Source organism: Talpa occidentalis, unplaced genomic scaffold, assembly GCF_014898055.3.
Source record: "Talpa occidentalis isolate TD23 unplaced genomic scaffold, MPIMG_talOcc4v2.1 talOcc4.2012, whole genome shotgun sequence".
NCBI classification, from domain to species: Eukaryota; Metazoa; Chordata; class Mammalia; order Eulipotyphla; family Talpidae; genus Talpa; species Talpa occidentalis.
Window position 1 is genome coordinate 1 of NW_023602089.1, and position 14,828 is coordinate 14,828.

A 14,828-nucleotide genomic window follows, 5' to 3' on the forward strand; every position below is an offset into this window, starting at 1 on the left:
CACAGAGGTTAAAGTCTCAGCACTATGAAGCTATTGCCAGCCACTGCGGCATGAGTTCCATCCCCTGCCAGGGAGCTAACCCACAAGGCTCAGCTGACCTCTCCTGTCTCACCTGCTGCTCTCCTTAGCAGGGTATTTCAGTAGATCCGCCTGTTCTGCTCCCCACTCTGTCTATGGTGAATCCTCTCCTCTCCCCTCTCCCCCACAACTCTGGCCTACATACCAGTTCTTATATGCATAAATAAATAAAACAAATCTTAAAAAAAATTATGAAGAGTGACTCTGGAAAACAAATTGATAACCAGTACATCCATCCAGAAAACCCTTTTCCCTCTCGATCACTATACTCTTGGTTTCTTGAAATGTCTGTAGGCTATGATTTGTTATTTCCATCCTTAGCAAGGCTTAGTTCAGGCTGATACCATTTTCCTCTTGTTCCATGAACCTACTCTCATCCAGTGTGTCTTATTTGTCTGTGTTCTTCCTACAAAACAAAGCTAACCACATTAAACAAGACTCTGCATAATTTGACCATGGCCCACTTTCTAATCTCTTCTTCCAACACTAAACTTTTTACTACGTTTCAAATATTCTTGGCCTTTTGGTGACTCTGTTTGCTCCCTTCCCCACAACCTCCTCCCTCTCATTTTGTATATTAGAAGACTTCAGTGACACTTTGTGTGTCCTGTGTTCTCACACCACTTTTTCAAGTATTACTCTATAAAAATAATAGTTACCATGTTGTTTACATGTACTTTGTGTCTCTTTATGTTCCTAGTATCTGACACGCAGTAAGTAGGAAAAATTATTCTCTTAGTGAAGAAACTTCATTTTCCTTTTAATGTCTAAGTATATAAATAAGAATTTTTGATTTCCCATTTTAAATAGTAACTTGAATAGTAGCTCTTAAGTATTGTACTTCTGTTTTAATTACAATATCCTTTGTATTGTATTGTCTTTAGTAGCTTAAGAGGCACTTTTAACTATTCTGTCATGCTTTTATGTTAAGATACTTAGATGAACAAAGGCATGATCTTTTTCTTTGAGACACACTATCTTGTTGTGAAATAGTCAGGGCATATTTCATAGTCACTTCACTAATGAGGTAATGAATTTTAAGACTATGAGTGACTTATGACATAGCTGATAAGTTACATGGCCCTCAGCATCAATCCAGAGCTATGTGATTTCTGGCTCTAACTTTACATCCATCATAAGAAACTGACACTTGTTCTGTTTACTTTGGTTCTTTTTACTTGAGCTTTTAGCTGATATAAATATTTTCTGTCTTTAATATCTCCTTGTCAGCTCGTGTGGATAAGAAAATAGCTCACTATCCTATTTGTAATTACTTTAGAACTGTTTAAAGATGAGTGTATTTTCTCCCCAGTTTTCACACATTTTGACTTTGTTTATGTTCCCCTCCTTTTTAAAAGTTAGATGTGGGTAACTGTAGAACTTCTCTGTTCATAGAGGGATCTCAGCAATGAGGCCAGAGGAGTAAGATGTCCTGTGGTAACACGGCATACCTTTTCTTTATCAAATAAGCTGTTGTATCTGGGTATTAGGCATTGGAGGAAGTTATAAAGCTCTATGAACTGGTGATAACATTGGAAATAGAATTTTTTAACTTTAGTCAAACCTCATATGATTGATAAGTCTTGATAATATTAATGCTTATTTGGTTGACTTAATCTTTTACAGTCTGTACTTAATTTGAGGGACCTTGGATTATCTGAACTGAAAATTGGACAGATTGATCAACTGGTAGACAGTCTACTTCCTGGATTTTGTAAAGACAAAAAAGTTTCTTCCCATTGGCATACTTCTCACATCTCTGCACAGTCCTTCTTTGAAAATAAATATGGTAAGTTAATATTTTTTGTTCCAAGTAAAATTAACCATTTTAGTACTGTTAATAATGAATTATAAAAGGTGCAATTTATTAACTTTCAGAATGTACGTGCCAAATTCTTTCCTGAGCTGTTCCTTCTCCGCTTTGGGTAACTTTTCATGTTGGAATAAGTTAGAGTTACAGAAAGTTGCAAAGATTATACAGAGTTCCTATATATCCTTCACCTGACTCCTGCTAATACTGACTACTTACATAACCATGATACAATTACCAAAACCAAGATAAAACATCAGCACAGTATTTTAAACTGAACTATAGATTTTATTTAGATTTTTCTTAATAAAATTTAATATCAACAAATCACTAGTCTTCCACAAGGTTCCTTTTTCTGTTCCAGGAACAGGTTTGGCTTGTAAGGTGACAAACATTTGCTGGATTACTGATTTCTGATGATACAGTTAAGAACCAGTCATGATCCTTTCTTTTACAAAACACCCACCTGTTTTCTTCTTTGACTTGTAACAGTCTGGTATTATAATAAGTGGGCAGTGTGTTGAAAAGGATGTCAGCTTCATGAGTTTCTCTTTGGATGATATATTTTTTGAAGATTTATTTATTTATGCATTCAAGAGCTGGGGTACAGGCCAGAGATGCGGGGGGTGAGAAGATTCACCAGAGGCAGAGTGGGGAACAGAACACAGGCAGACTGACTGAAATACACTGCTGAGGAGAGCAGCGGGCGAGACAGGAGAGGTCTGCTACGCCATGTGGGCATCTCCGCGAACCGGCACTGCAGAGGCTGTGGGCAGCTTCACAGCGCTGCACTCAAACATCTGCGCCACCAGGAAGACCTGCTTTTAGATATTTATAAAAGTGGAGTCATAGATGGACAAATAAAAGGCAAAATATACTTTGGTTTTTCTAATACTTAGTAAAATTATTTCACTTCAGAAGACTTTGTTTTGTTTTGATTTTTAGTTTGGCAATTAGAGTATTTACTTTTTTCAATTTCTTTCCAGGTTACTTAGACATGTTTGGTACTTTACGATCTTCTTGCTTATATAGGCAAAATTCAAGAAATATTAAAAGCATTTCTTCAGCTCTTCAGGACTGGCCAGGTAAGAAGCAACAATTGTATTTTGAAAGAAAAAGAAAGGTTTAATATAGTTTGAATTTTCTTTTTCAATGGATCAGAAATTTTGACTGCTTTCTATAAATTGTAATGTAGATGACATTAAATTGATAACAAAATCAAATATATCTTCATATTTATTTAATACCAGGCACTAATGATAGGTGTTAGGTGATAGTGATTAGTTTTAAATTGAAAAAACAGGCATTACTTATCTTCATGGAGTAGAATGACATGAAAGAGATGTGTACTATTTCCATTAAAACTTAGGAAAATTCCAAGTCAATAACAGGCTCTCAGGTGGTTGAGAGAGTAAACAGTGGAAAGATTGTCAGAAGTAGACCAAACACAGGATGATATGGTTTCTAATTTTCAGGCTACAGTTGGTAAAAGCACCTTTATAATAAGATGTGTACCTGTGTATATATGTGTGTGTGCATGCATGAATACATTTTGGGAGGAGTCTGTCTCTGCAGACTCCTTGTTTGAGTATTGATATTAAAGAGAAATAGGACAGTGTATCAATTATTTTGGTCTTAGATCAAACACTGAAGGTATTTTCAGTCACCATAAGTCCTTATTTTGATGTTGAAATACATGTACCACCTTGGTAATACTCTTCTTTAAAATGCAAATAGCGGGAATCTCACATATTTGAGAAAAACAAGTAGTGTGACAGGCACCAAGTTGAGCAAAATGGTGTGCAGCTCAGTGCCTCTGAAGAAATCCTCTAATGAAATGGTTACTGCAGAAGACAATACTACTGAAGGATGATCTGTTTTTAAATATTTATGTAAAACATAAAAATTGAGCATGTATTAGTAAATTTTCTTAATGTTGTGACTCAGATCTTTTTCTGATCATGTAATAAGACTGAAGTCAACTAAAGAACATAGCTAAATTCCCTGAATATATGGGAATTTAAAGATCCCTTTTAAGCATGTTAATTGATTAGGGAATAAAGTAATGTTAGTTTATTGTATGATAAAAGGTTATGTGATATATATTTTTTAAATCTATTTATTTATGCATACAAGAGCTGGGGTACAGGCCAGAGGTGTGGAGGGTGAGAGGATTCAGCAGAGACAGAGTAGGGAACAGAACAGGCAGATTGACTGAAGTACACTGCTGAGGGGAGCAGTGGGTAAGTCAGGAGAGGTCTGCTGCACCATGTGGGTAGCTCCCTGGCCAGGGATCGAACTCATGCTGCAGTGGCTGCGCATAGCTTCATAGGTTGCGTCTTAACCCCTTGTGCCACCAGGGAGGTGCCTGTGATATATTTTTATTCCAAATTCCTAAGAGCTCTTAGGAAGAAGGGCCTCCCTGATAATGCAGGGGGTAAGTCTCAGCATTATCAAGTTATCTCCAGCCACAGCAGCATGAGTTCCATGCCTGGCCAGAGAGCTAACCTACATGGTGAGGCAGACCTCTTCTGTCTCACCCACTGCTCCCCTCAGCAGTTTATTTCAGTAGCTCTGCCTATTCTGCTCCCCACTCTGTCTCTGGTGAATCGTCTCACCCACCCACCCCCGCCTCCTCTGGCCTATATGCCAATTCTTGTATGCATAAATAAATAAAAATAAATCTTAAAAAACAAAATTGAAACTCTTAGGAAGAAACTTTAAAGTTCCTATGGATACCTATGAATATTAGGATCTCCTTAACATGAGAAAAAAGAGCTAATTGTGTACTGTGTTGGTCCAGCAGTAATTTGGTGATTCTGAACAATGTATATACAAAGAAAAAAAAGAATGGAGTTAAATTATAACATTTTGTGTATTAGATTTGTACAAGTTTAAAGGATTTATATTTATACTATTCATTGTTGCATAAAGTGTGGATAATTCATTGGTGGGTGTATAAATTCATGGTATAAATAACAATTTAGAGGGGAGTTTCTTAGTGTTAAACAGTTTAAAGCTTAAAATTTTACTTTTAGGAATTATGAGAGATTCTAAGAATTAACTATGTGTACAAGAATTATAACCACTGCATTATTCTAGTAATAGGAAATAACTGGGTTAAAAATAAGATAATCTAGGGTATATGGATATGATGTCAGACCTTTGAATCTTCAGCATTTTTTTTCCTTGTAAAAACTTAAGAGATCTAAATATGATACTGTTTTATTCAGTTTTCATACAGTCTCGAGGTTTTAAAACCTTGAAATCAAGGACACGACGTCTACAATCCACTTCTGAAAGGTTAGCAGAAACACAGCATATAGCACCATCATTTGTGAAGGTAATTAGACCTTTCCCCCCCTCAAATAAGCAATTTTCAAGTTATTAAAATAAGAATCTCCATGTTTAATTTCCCACTTACTAAAGATTAATAATCTCTGTGGTCATTATATCTATAACTCTTCTGAGTGCCAAACCTGTCTCTTCACTTGCCTATTAGACATCTTCCTTTGATTTTTTTACCCAACCTACACCTACATACATGTTATCTGTGTTAATCAGTAGCCTCTACATAGGGTAGAAACCTGGTGTGATCAGCTGTGTTCATCTTTCATTTGCCACATCCATTAATCACTAAAGTCTTGTTGATCCAGCCTCTTAAATAGTATCTTAAATCTTTTTCTTTATTACTAGTTCCACTGCACAGATAGAATATGACTATTTCTTACCTAGATTATACTCATAAACCCTTATTTAGTATCCTTGCCTTTTGTTTTGCTACCTTGAGTCTATTCCCTTTTTTAAGATTTATTTCTTTATGCATACCAGAACTGGGGTATAGAACAGAGGTGTGGGTGGGGGTGAGTGAGAGGACTCACCAGAGACAGAGTGGGGAGCAGAACAGGCAGATTGCCTGAAATACACAGCTGAGGGGAACAGCAGGGAGGTGGGAGACATCAGCCACACCATGTGGGTAGCTTCCTGGCTGGTGGGGGATCGAACTCGTGCTGTAGTGGCTGGGGAGAGCTTCACAGCACTGTCTTTAGCCCCTATGCCACCAGGGAGGCCCAAGTCTATTCTCTACACTGCCTCCCACCAGTGTGTCTAAAGTCTTTTACTGTAATAATTGTACTCCATTGTTTTATTGTCATCTTCTGCCATGGTACACAGCATTTTATCATTTGACCTCTGCCTACCATTTTCTAGTCTCATCTTTTAATGTGCTTCCTGGCTGTACCTTGCTCTCCTTTTTATATTATTTTAAAGTCCTGTCACACAAGATTGTTTGCCATTCTCAAACACTGAAGCTATTCTTGACTCCTCTGTCATATTGTTTGTGCCCTTTTTTCCCTGTGGTTTAGTTAACTATCCCATTCTCTTTAAGGCCTTTCTTGACTTCCTTAGGTAACATATATTTTACTACCACACCTATCCACACAATTTAAAAAATTAAGTAATTTACATATCTCTCTGCAATAGCCTAAAACTTTCAGATCATTAGTTATGCCAAATATATGAGATTTGTCAGTGAACATTTATTATATTACTGAGGTTTTCCTTCTAGCAGAGGTAAAGGAGTATGAACATGAAGCCATTAGAATCCTAAGTCAACATTTGACCTATTAGCTATTATCAAAATAGTGTTATTACAGAGTTTCTTTATAATTAATGATTGATATACAAATAGGGTCCACTGTTAGTCTCCAGGTTTATTGTTGGGACTTAATCCAATTACTCATATTGACAAAAAAAATCTTTTATTTTTAGAATTTTAATAAATTTTTTGTGAATAACGCTATTTCTAAGGAGTGTCATTAGATATAAAGTAACCAATACTGATATATTGTTTTCTTATGTAGGGATTTCTTTTACGGGACAGAGGATCAGATGTTGAGAATTTGGACAAGCTCATGAAAACCAAAAACATACCTGAAGCTCACCAAGATGCATTTAAAACTGGTTTTGCAGAGGGTTTTCTAAAAGCTCAGGCACTGACACAAAAGACCAATGGTAAGTTGATTTGACACCATCCATTTTGAGAGGACTGTTTTGAAAGGAAGTCATAGTTCTAACTCTTTTAAGTGGTTAAGTAACTTTCCTAAGAGTTATCTAACTTGCCATGGGTTATATGCTTCTATATTTGTAACTTAAGCTGCCGAGAAACCAGAGGGCAGATCTGTGAGTGGTTTCATGAAGTTTTTGGTAACCGTGCAGAAAGGAAAGCATGGCTATTATACAAAAGAATGCAAGTTACAAAAGTACATGTGATAAACTATCACTGCCGTCAGTAACCTAATAATTGCATTTCATCGAGTTGTCTTTTCTTTCTCCAGATTCTCTAAGGCGAACTCGGATGATTCTCTTTGTTCTGTTGCTGCTTGGTATTTATGGACTCTTAAAAAACCCATTTTTATCTGGTAAATACTCTATTTATCTCACTTACTAATTTAAAAAAAATCTTTAAATGTTTCTATTTCATAGTCAGTCTGCGTAGAACTTAGAGAAAGAAAACATTAATGTTTATCATTCCAAAATCTAGTCCTTTCATTCCTAAATCAAGACTTCTCAGAATGGGTGACTTTGGGATCACATCAGTCTATTAGGATTATGTACCATCTGCCTTGTCGTATTACTTTAACATTGTTTTATGTATTTAAAAAAATTTTTTTTTAACACTGTAGAAATTCAAGTTTTACTTGTTTTGTTGAAATATTAATATTTTGTTAGCGTTCCAAGGATTATGTTAGAGTAAAAATGTTCTAGTAGTGGTTAGTTTTACTAGATTTTTATAAAATGATACATATCTAGCTATAAAATTTTTTTAAATGCATAGGAATTTATAATAGCAATATAAAGTGAAATAGCTGTTTCAAAGATAAAAATTTATTTAAAGATAACTTTAAATGAGTCAATATGTCTTATTTTGCCATCCCAGAATACAATCATAATGTCGTTTAAGTCTACACTAAACTATTTTTTATCTATTCTGAAATTAACTGCTTTAAATTTACTCTCAACTTTTATGCTCTTGGTATGTTAAGAAGTTCTAGTTAACTATATTTTTGCTTAATCACTTTTGTTTTTCAATTTTAGTTTGTCTTAAAGATGATATTTTTGGCTTCTTCTGAGATTAGAAATTGCTTAGTTTAATCATTTATATGTCTACTGTGGAATCTTGCTAAAAGGGGAGGGCTTTGTAATAGTTGCCCATAATTCATGTCAAATATTTTTCTTACCAAGCTTTTACATTTTTCTTACACTTAATTGTGTTGTTACTGATACATCTTCTGTGGCCAAATAATAACAGTTGTTAGAAGAAGGCAGCTACATGAAAAGTGAAATAATCTGTTTCCCCTTTCATTTTTTAATGGTTTTGCTAGTTTTTTATGTTTGTCTTAAGGCAATGTATTTCAAAGACTAGATCCCAGACTAGCTGTATCAGGTTAATAGAGGGTGATTGTTAAAAATAAGACTTTTCTGGACCCTTTCTTAAATCTACAAGTCAGAAGTGTTGGGCTGTGGTCTGTGAACCTTAACACATTTTCAAGCAATTTTATGTTCACTGGAGATTGAGAACTGTTGTTTTTTTTCCTTCCTCAGCAAGGAAAAGAGGAAAAGAGAAAAAGGAGAGACTCCTACATAGACACAGATGGGCAGTCTTAAAAGACAAGATCTGCCGAGAACTGTTGGTTTAATATTTTCAGTTAATAGATTTTACAGGGAGGAAAGGAAAATAATTCCTAGTTTTAATTGGAAATTACAAAGTTGTCATTTGAATATGAATAATTTATTTTTTATTTTTTTAAAGATTTATTTATTTATGAATACAAGAACTGAGGTGTAGGCCAGAGGTGTGGGGGGTGGGGGTGAGAGGACTCACCAGAGACAGAGTGGGGAGCAGAACAGGCAGACTGACTGAAATACACTGCTGAGGGGAGCAACAGGCAGACAGGAGAGGTCTGCTGCGCCATGTGGGTACCTCCCTGGCCGTGGATCAAACTTGTGCTGCAGTGGCTGCGGATAGCTTCATCGGTTGCGACTTAACCCCTTGCACCACAGGGGAGGTCCCTATGAATAATTTATTTTTTGGTCATAGTCTACAAATCCAGAAGACCTAATTTCTGCTTCTCACTGTGTTATAATATATGTCAACTTAGATATTTAATTTTTCTAGACTTTCTTGTTTGAAAAATAATATGGTTGGAATTTTATGTTCTGTCTAAAATACACATTTCGTTTCTTCCCCTTAGTACGCTTCCGGACAACAACAGGACTTGATTCTGCAGTAGATCCTATCCAAATGAAAAATGTCACCTTTGAACATGTTAAAGGAGTAAGTTAAAAAGTTTACCTTGAACTTTTCAGACATATCAAATGGTATATGGTCAATATTTGATTTAAAAAATAGGAAATTGAGAAAACATGTTGGTTTATGCCTCTGCTTCTTGGCACAGAGCTGCTAAAACCCTGGTAATATCCTAAATGTTAAGAGTTCTAAGGTCATCTTTTGTTCTCATATTTACCCTCGGACCCCTGTTCCTGACACAGAACTTCTAAATCTTTTGGAATTTCCTGGGTCATAAGAGCATCTTTTCTTTTACTCTGTTGTCTTTATGGTACTCCTGGCTAGCTTCAGGATGGAGGCTGGTCACCAAAAGTTAAAAGTTTGGAATTTTCTTCTAGAGAGAGGTGAGGGCCTAGAAATGGAGTTAATAATTATTCACATTCATAAGAAAGCCCAATAGTGTGGATTTCAAGGAGCTTTTTGTGGATTTCAAGGAACATTTGGAAGAGCTGGGAGAGTAAAGGAGAATGCCCGAAGAGAGTGGGCATGGGAGTTACGCATGGCTTCCCTCATACTTTGCCCTGTGCATCTCTGATTGGTTCTAAATTACACCTTTATAAGTAAGCAATAACCTAGGAATTTCTTTTCCTGAGTTCAGTGAGCGACTTTAGCAAACTAATCAAACACGAGAAATGGTTGTGGGAACCTTCATTTTATAACCAGTTGGTTGGAAACACAGGATTTAGGACTGGCTTCTGATGACTGTGGGGTGGGATTGAGGATGGTCTTATGGAACTCACTCAGCCCTTAGCCTGTGGGATCTGATGCTATCTCCAGTTAGTTTCAGAACTGAATTGTAGGACATTGGTCTTTTTTATTCTAGTACGTATGAGGTGATTATCTCTTTCTTTGATTTACATTTTCCTGCTGATTAGTGATGTTGAACATCACTACCATAAAAATACTCATAAGGGCGGTTTTTCACTGCCTTGAGCCTCTTTTTTTTTTTTTAAATTTTTTTTTTAATAGAGGCATATTTTATTTATTTGTTTGTTTGTTTATACATGCACTGGGTACAGTCAGAAGCAGGGGAGGGCGAGAGAATTCACCAGAGCCAGAGCGGGGAGCAGAGCAGGCAGAAGGACCGAAGTACACTGCTGAGGGGAGCAGCGGGCGGCAGGAGAGGTCTGCGCGCCATGTGGGACCCTCCTCCGGTGGCCGGGGAGCAGCCGGGGATCGAACCGGCGCCGCAGAGGCCGCAGGCAGCTTCGCAGCTCAGCGCTCAACCGCTGTGCCACCGGGGAGGCCCTGCCTTGAGCCTCTTAACCCTGTTTTCTTCCATAGTTGTCGTATTCCTAGCTTGAGTTCTCTTACCACAGAAGTTGGGGAGAGAAAATAATTTGAGTTGCAGATATTTAATCTCTTTTCCTTTTTTCCTGTAGTTTAAAGTTATCTGTTACCTTAATCAAATGTAGTTTGGTCTTCTTTTAGTATATGGATACTTTGAATCTAAAAAATATACATTTATAAATAACTATAAGAAAGTGAAAATCAAAATCAACAAAAACTATGAACCAGAGACACTTTTAGGGGGGCGGGGCGGGAGGGGAGGGATTGGGGTCAGAATGGGGGGCTGCAATTGTATGGGGAATATAACAATAAAATTTATAAAAAAAAAAAAAAAAAAATATTTTGAAATCTCTTAAAAAAAAATAAATAAATAAAAAATATACATTTTAGCCATCTCCCTGGTGGTGCAGGCAGTTGAGCGCAGCACTGGGAAGCTATCCGCAGCCTCTGCAGTGCTGGTTTGATCCCCGCCGGCCGCAGAACAACCCACATGGTGCGGCAGACCTCTCCTGTCTTGACCACTGCTCCCCTCACCTGTGTATTTCAGTTAGTCTGCCTGTTCTGTTCCCGCTCTGTTTCTGGTGAATCCTCTCACCTTCCTGCACATCTGGCCTGTATCCTGGTTCTTGTATAAATAAATAACTCTTTAAAAAAGTATGTGTGTGTGTATATATATATTTTAAGAATCCAATCAACATATATATTTTAAGAATCCAATCAACTATTTTTTAAGCATGCATTTCATTGAAGCTTAAAATTCACACAACAAAGCACAAATTGTAAGTGTATACCTTAATAAATACACAATAAACACTTGTCACCCAGGTCAAGAGAGAGAATATTACCACAACCTTCCTAGTGTTTCTTTCTAGTTATTATCTGTTCTCACCCCAACTATAATCATTGTTCTGTCTAGTATCATGCATTCATTTGGCCTGTTCTTAAATTTTACTTAAATGGTAACATGGCTGGTATGTGTGGCTTCTTTTAACAGCACAATGATTATGAGATCTATTCATATTGTTACGTGGAAGAGTAATTCATTTGTCCTCATTGCATAGAATTCTGTGAATGTCATAATACTGCATATGCTTAAAAAAATATAAAATTGAGTTGTTTTTAGTTTTGGTTCAAGTGGTGCTACTTTGAGTATTCTTGTACACATATCTTGGGGAGCAGTTACACACTCCTAGGCCTAGAAGTAGACAGGTTTGCTTTTAACCATTAACTTTATAAACATTTGAGTGAACTTCAGTAATTTAATCTGAATAACTTTTAAAGATTATTCGTAGCCTAACAAAAAACCTGCTTGTTCAGCTGTATGTTCATGAAAATAGTCCTAGGAGATGTGCTAGGACTCTCAGATGATCCTGAGTTTAACTGGATTTTCAGAACGTCCTTTTGCTGAAACTTGTGTTTTTATATCTTAGTACATTTCTTCCCAGGGAGTTTCTTTTTAACCCTGCCCAAAATACTTGAGGTCTTTTTTCTCACTGAGAGCCTTTTAAAGTAGTCTAGTGAGAGGTTGCAAATTGATTGCAAATGTAGTGTTTGTCCAGTATAATTGAAAATAAATGTAAATCAGTATATATACAAACACATTTTTAATTTAAATTGGTGGGCAACATTTTTAAACTGGAAAATTTCACAAAAAGTGGTTTGTTTGCTTGAAAAATTAAAGGCTGGAAACTGGGTCTCTATTCCCTGGTAGAGCAGTCATGGTGTTAACCTTCAGTGGACTGATGCTTTTCAGTTCAGCATGTTGTCATCATACTCTCACTGTAGGCACCTATTTCTGGTATTTTTCTGGAAAAGGTATTTATATTTGTGACTTCTGGTTGTATGCTAACTAGGAAAATTGCACACCATTTCTATAAGCAATTTTCTTGAACCTATCCAAGTTTTAAAAATTGACCTCATGTCCTGCTTGCCATCTTTGTTGGCGAGATTAGAGTTTATTCTTGCTGTGGATCTCAAGTCTGCATGTTTTGTTTTTGGAGGTTAAATCTTCTAAACTTTTTGTCACAGCCATTTATAAAATAATATCAGTTCACCATGGCTTAATTTTAGTCAGTTTTTTTGGCATTTATTAAGAAATGAATGGCTTATAATCTAGTAATGAGTCTTTAAAATGAAAACAACCCATAATTAACCACAAATTAATGTTAACCACACACTTCTTTCTCATTAAGATATTACAAATCCTGGTGGCACAAGGGGTTAAGCGTCAGCACTGTGAAGCTATCCGCAACTACACTAGTTCGATTCCTGGCTATTGGAAGTGACCCACATGGCACAGCAGACCTATCCTGTCTTGCCTGCTGCTCCCCTCAGCAGCAAATTTTTGTGATTTTGTATTTTGTATTTCAGTCAGTCTGCCTGTTCTGTTCCCCACTCTGTCTCTGGTGAATCCTCTCAGCGCCCCATCTCTGGCCTGTGCCCCAGCTCTTGTTGCATAAATAAATAAATTTTAAAAAAAAGAAAAGACATTATAAATCCACTCAAATGCCCTTGCAGTTTTTAACCAGGTACAAAAAATGTCTGGATTTGAAAGTTACTAGATGACTCCTTCTGTTTATATCAAATGCCACTGACAGATTGTACTAACAGTTTGAACATCATCCTTGTTAACCAGAGGAAGTAAAGTATTATTTCTTGAAAATGTAAGAAGTGAAAATGGATTTTGTTGGGATATATAAGGAGATTAGATAATTAGCATTAAGGATCAGGAGAAAATCCTCTCTGGTTGTATCTGTCAGAGGGCTTTTTTGTATACTACTTTCACTAAAACAAATAGAAAGCCCAAATTAGTTTCCTGTTAAGTGTATCTTGTCAAAAAAGGATGCCTCAGTAATATAATCATTATTAATTTATTTGGTGTGTCACTTTAGGTGGAGGAAGCTAAACAAGAATTACAAGAAGTTGTTGAATTCTTGAAAAATCCACAAAAATTTACTGTACTTGGAGGAAAACTTCCAAAAGGTAAGATATCTTCTTTTTACCAAAACTGACATCTAAAAATTCTGTGTGTTACTAATTTAATTTTTATCAGATTCAACTTATTGAGGTTTAGCTCTTAATTTGTGTTTCACAAATATACATTCATTCTGAATGAACAATTTTGGGGTTTTTTTGTAATTTAAAATTTTATTTTCATTTCAAATTTCAGTTGCAAAAATGGTATAGAGATTTCTCTTCATACTCTTTACTCTTAAACTCGACTTTTTAAAAACATTTTCTTCCATTTGCTCATTTGCTTTCTTTACATGTATTTACATACGTGTTTAACTATTTGAGAATAAATTGTAGATATTACGCTCCCTTCACACAACATTTAGATTTTTCTTTAATTTAAAAAAATAAATCCTCATCCTCTTGTGTAAATGGGGTGGGGGGCGGATGTCTTTTTTGATCTTAGCACTTGTGTTGAGAGTACTAGTTAATGTGTAGAATGTTTCTCAGTTTGGTTTTTCTATTTTTTTTCCATTACTCAACAAAATGACTTTATTGTTGTGATTTATTTATTTATTTATTTAAAACTTACATTTTATCATATTTGATGTTAAATATTTTATATTCCTTTCCTTCAAAATTCTGTCTTGTCTATGGCTTTTATGTAAGCAGTATTTAAATGATACAGAAAAATTAATTATGGAGATGATTCAGAAGTGAATCATTAATGGAGACGAATATTTTTATTGTGCTTCAAAGCAGTGGTTGGTCACTGATTTGCCTTCAGCCTCAAAACTATCAATCAACCATTGTTCCTTTGCTAGGTTCTTATCAGTGTTCTTTGTTGTTTAACTCCATTCATGTTTGCTTTATCTTTTAGGAATTCTTTTGGTTGGACCACCAGGGACAGGAAAGACACTTCTTGCCCGAGCTGTGGCTGGAGAAGCTGATGTTCCTTTTTATTACGCTTCTGGATCAGAATTTGATGAGATGTTTGTGGCGTGGGAGCCAGCCGTATAAGAAATCTTTTTAGTATGTTAATGTATCTTTTTCTACAATACCATGCTTTCTTAATTTTAGAGGAAGAGGTTTCTTACCTTTTCTTTGCTACTTGATGGATTGATAATCACCTGAAATAGTCATTGCTGGGTTCTGATTTCAGATAATTTAATGTGTGAGTCTAAACATACCTGTCCTTTCCCCACATAGTCAAAAGAATGGAAGTGCTAGATGCGTTTGAGCTCTAAAGCTGTTTTTTTCTGTGTGTTGGTCAGTTCTGTAGTATGTAATGTCTCCAGACCTGATGGTATGTAGTATTTGTACATCTAGGAAGAAGGAATACCCAGTTGA

General features: G+C 36.0%; 1 protein-coding gene across 1 annotated transcript; it reads left to right on the forward strand.

Annotated features, from left to right (window-relative positions):
• Positions 1 to 1,670: 1,670 nt before the first annotated feature.
• On the forward strand, positions 1,671 to 14,513 carry LOC119253817 (ATP-dependent zinc metalloprotease YME1L1-like). The gene is made up of 8 exons (XM_037521097.2): positions 1,671 to 1,867; positions 2,875 to 2,973; positions 5,122 to 5,231; positions 6,751 to 6,901; positions 7,225 to 7,308; positions 9,142 to 9,224; positions 13,418 to 13,508; positions 14,359 to 14,513. The coding sequence occupies exons 2-8, from the start codon at positions 2,886 to 2,888 to the stop codon at positions 14,496 to 14,498; spliced, it is 747 nt and encodes a 248-aa protein (XP_037376994.1). The 5' UTR covers positions 1,671 to 1,867; positions 2,875 to 2,885; the 3' UTR covers positions 14,499 to 14,513.
• The last annotated feature ends 315 nt before the right edge of the window (positions 14,514 to 14,828 follow it).

What these genes read in the sequence shown, in the direction of transcription:
- LOC119253817 (XM_037521097.2), top strand. Translation starts at nt 2,886, where the DNA reads ATGTTTGGTACTTTACGATCTTCTTGCTTATATAGGCAAAATTCAAGA. An exon ending in TAGCACCATCATTTGTGAAG is followed by an intron (nt 5,232 to 6,750) that starts GTAATTAGACCT and finishes TTTCTTATGTAG; the next exon opens with GGATTTCTTTTACGGGACAG. An exon ending in CCTTTGAACATGTTAAAGGA is followed by an intron (nt 9,225 to 13,417) that starts GTAAGTTAAAAA and finishes GTGTCACTTTAG; the next exon opens with GTGGAGGAAGCTAAACAAGA.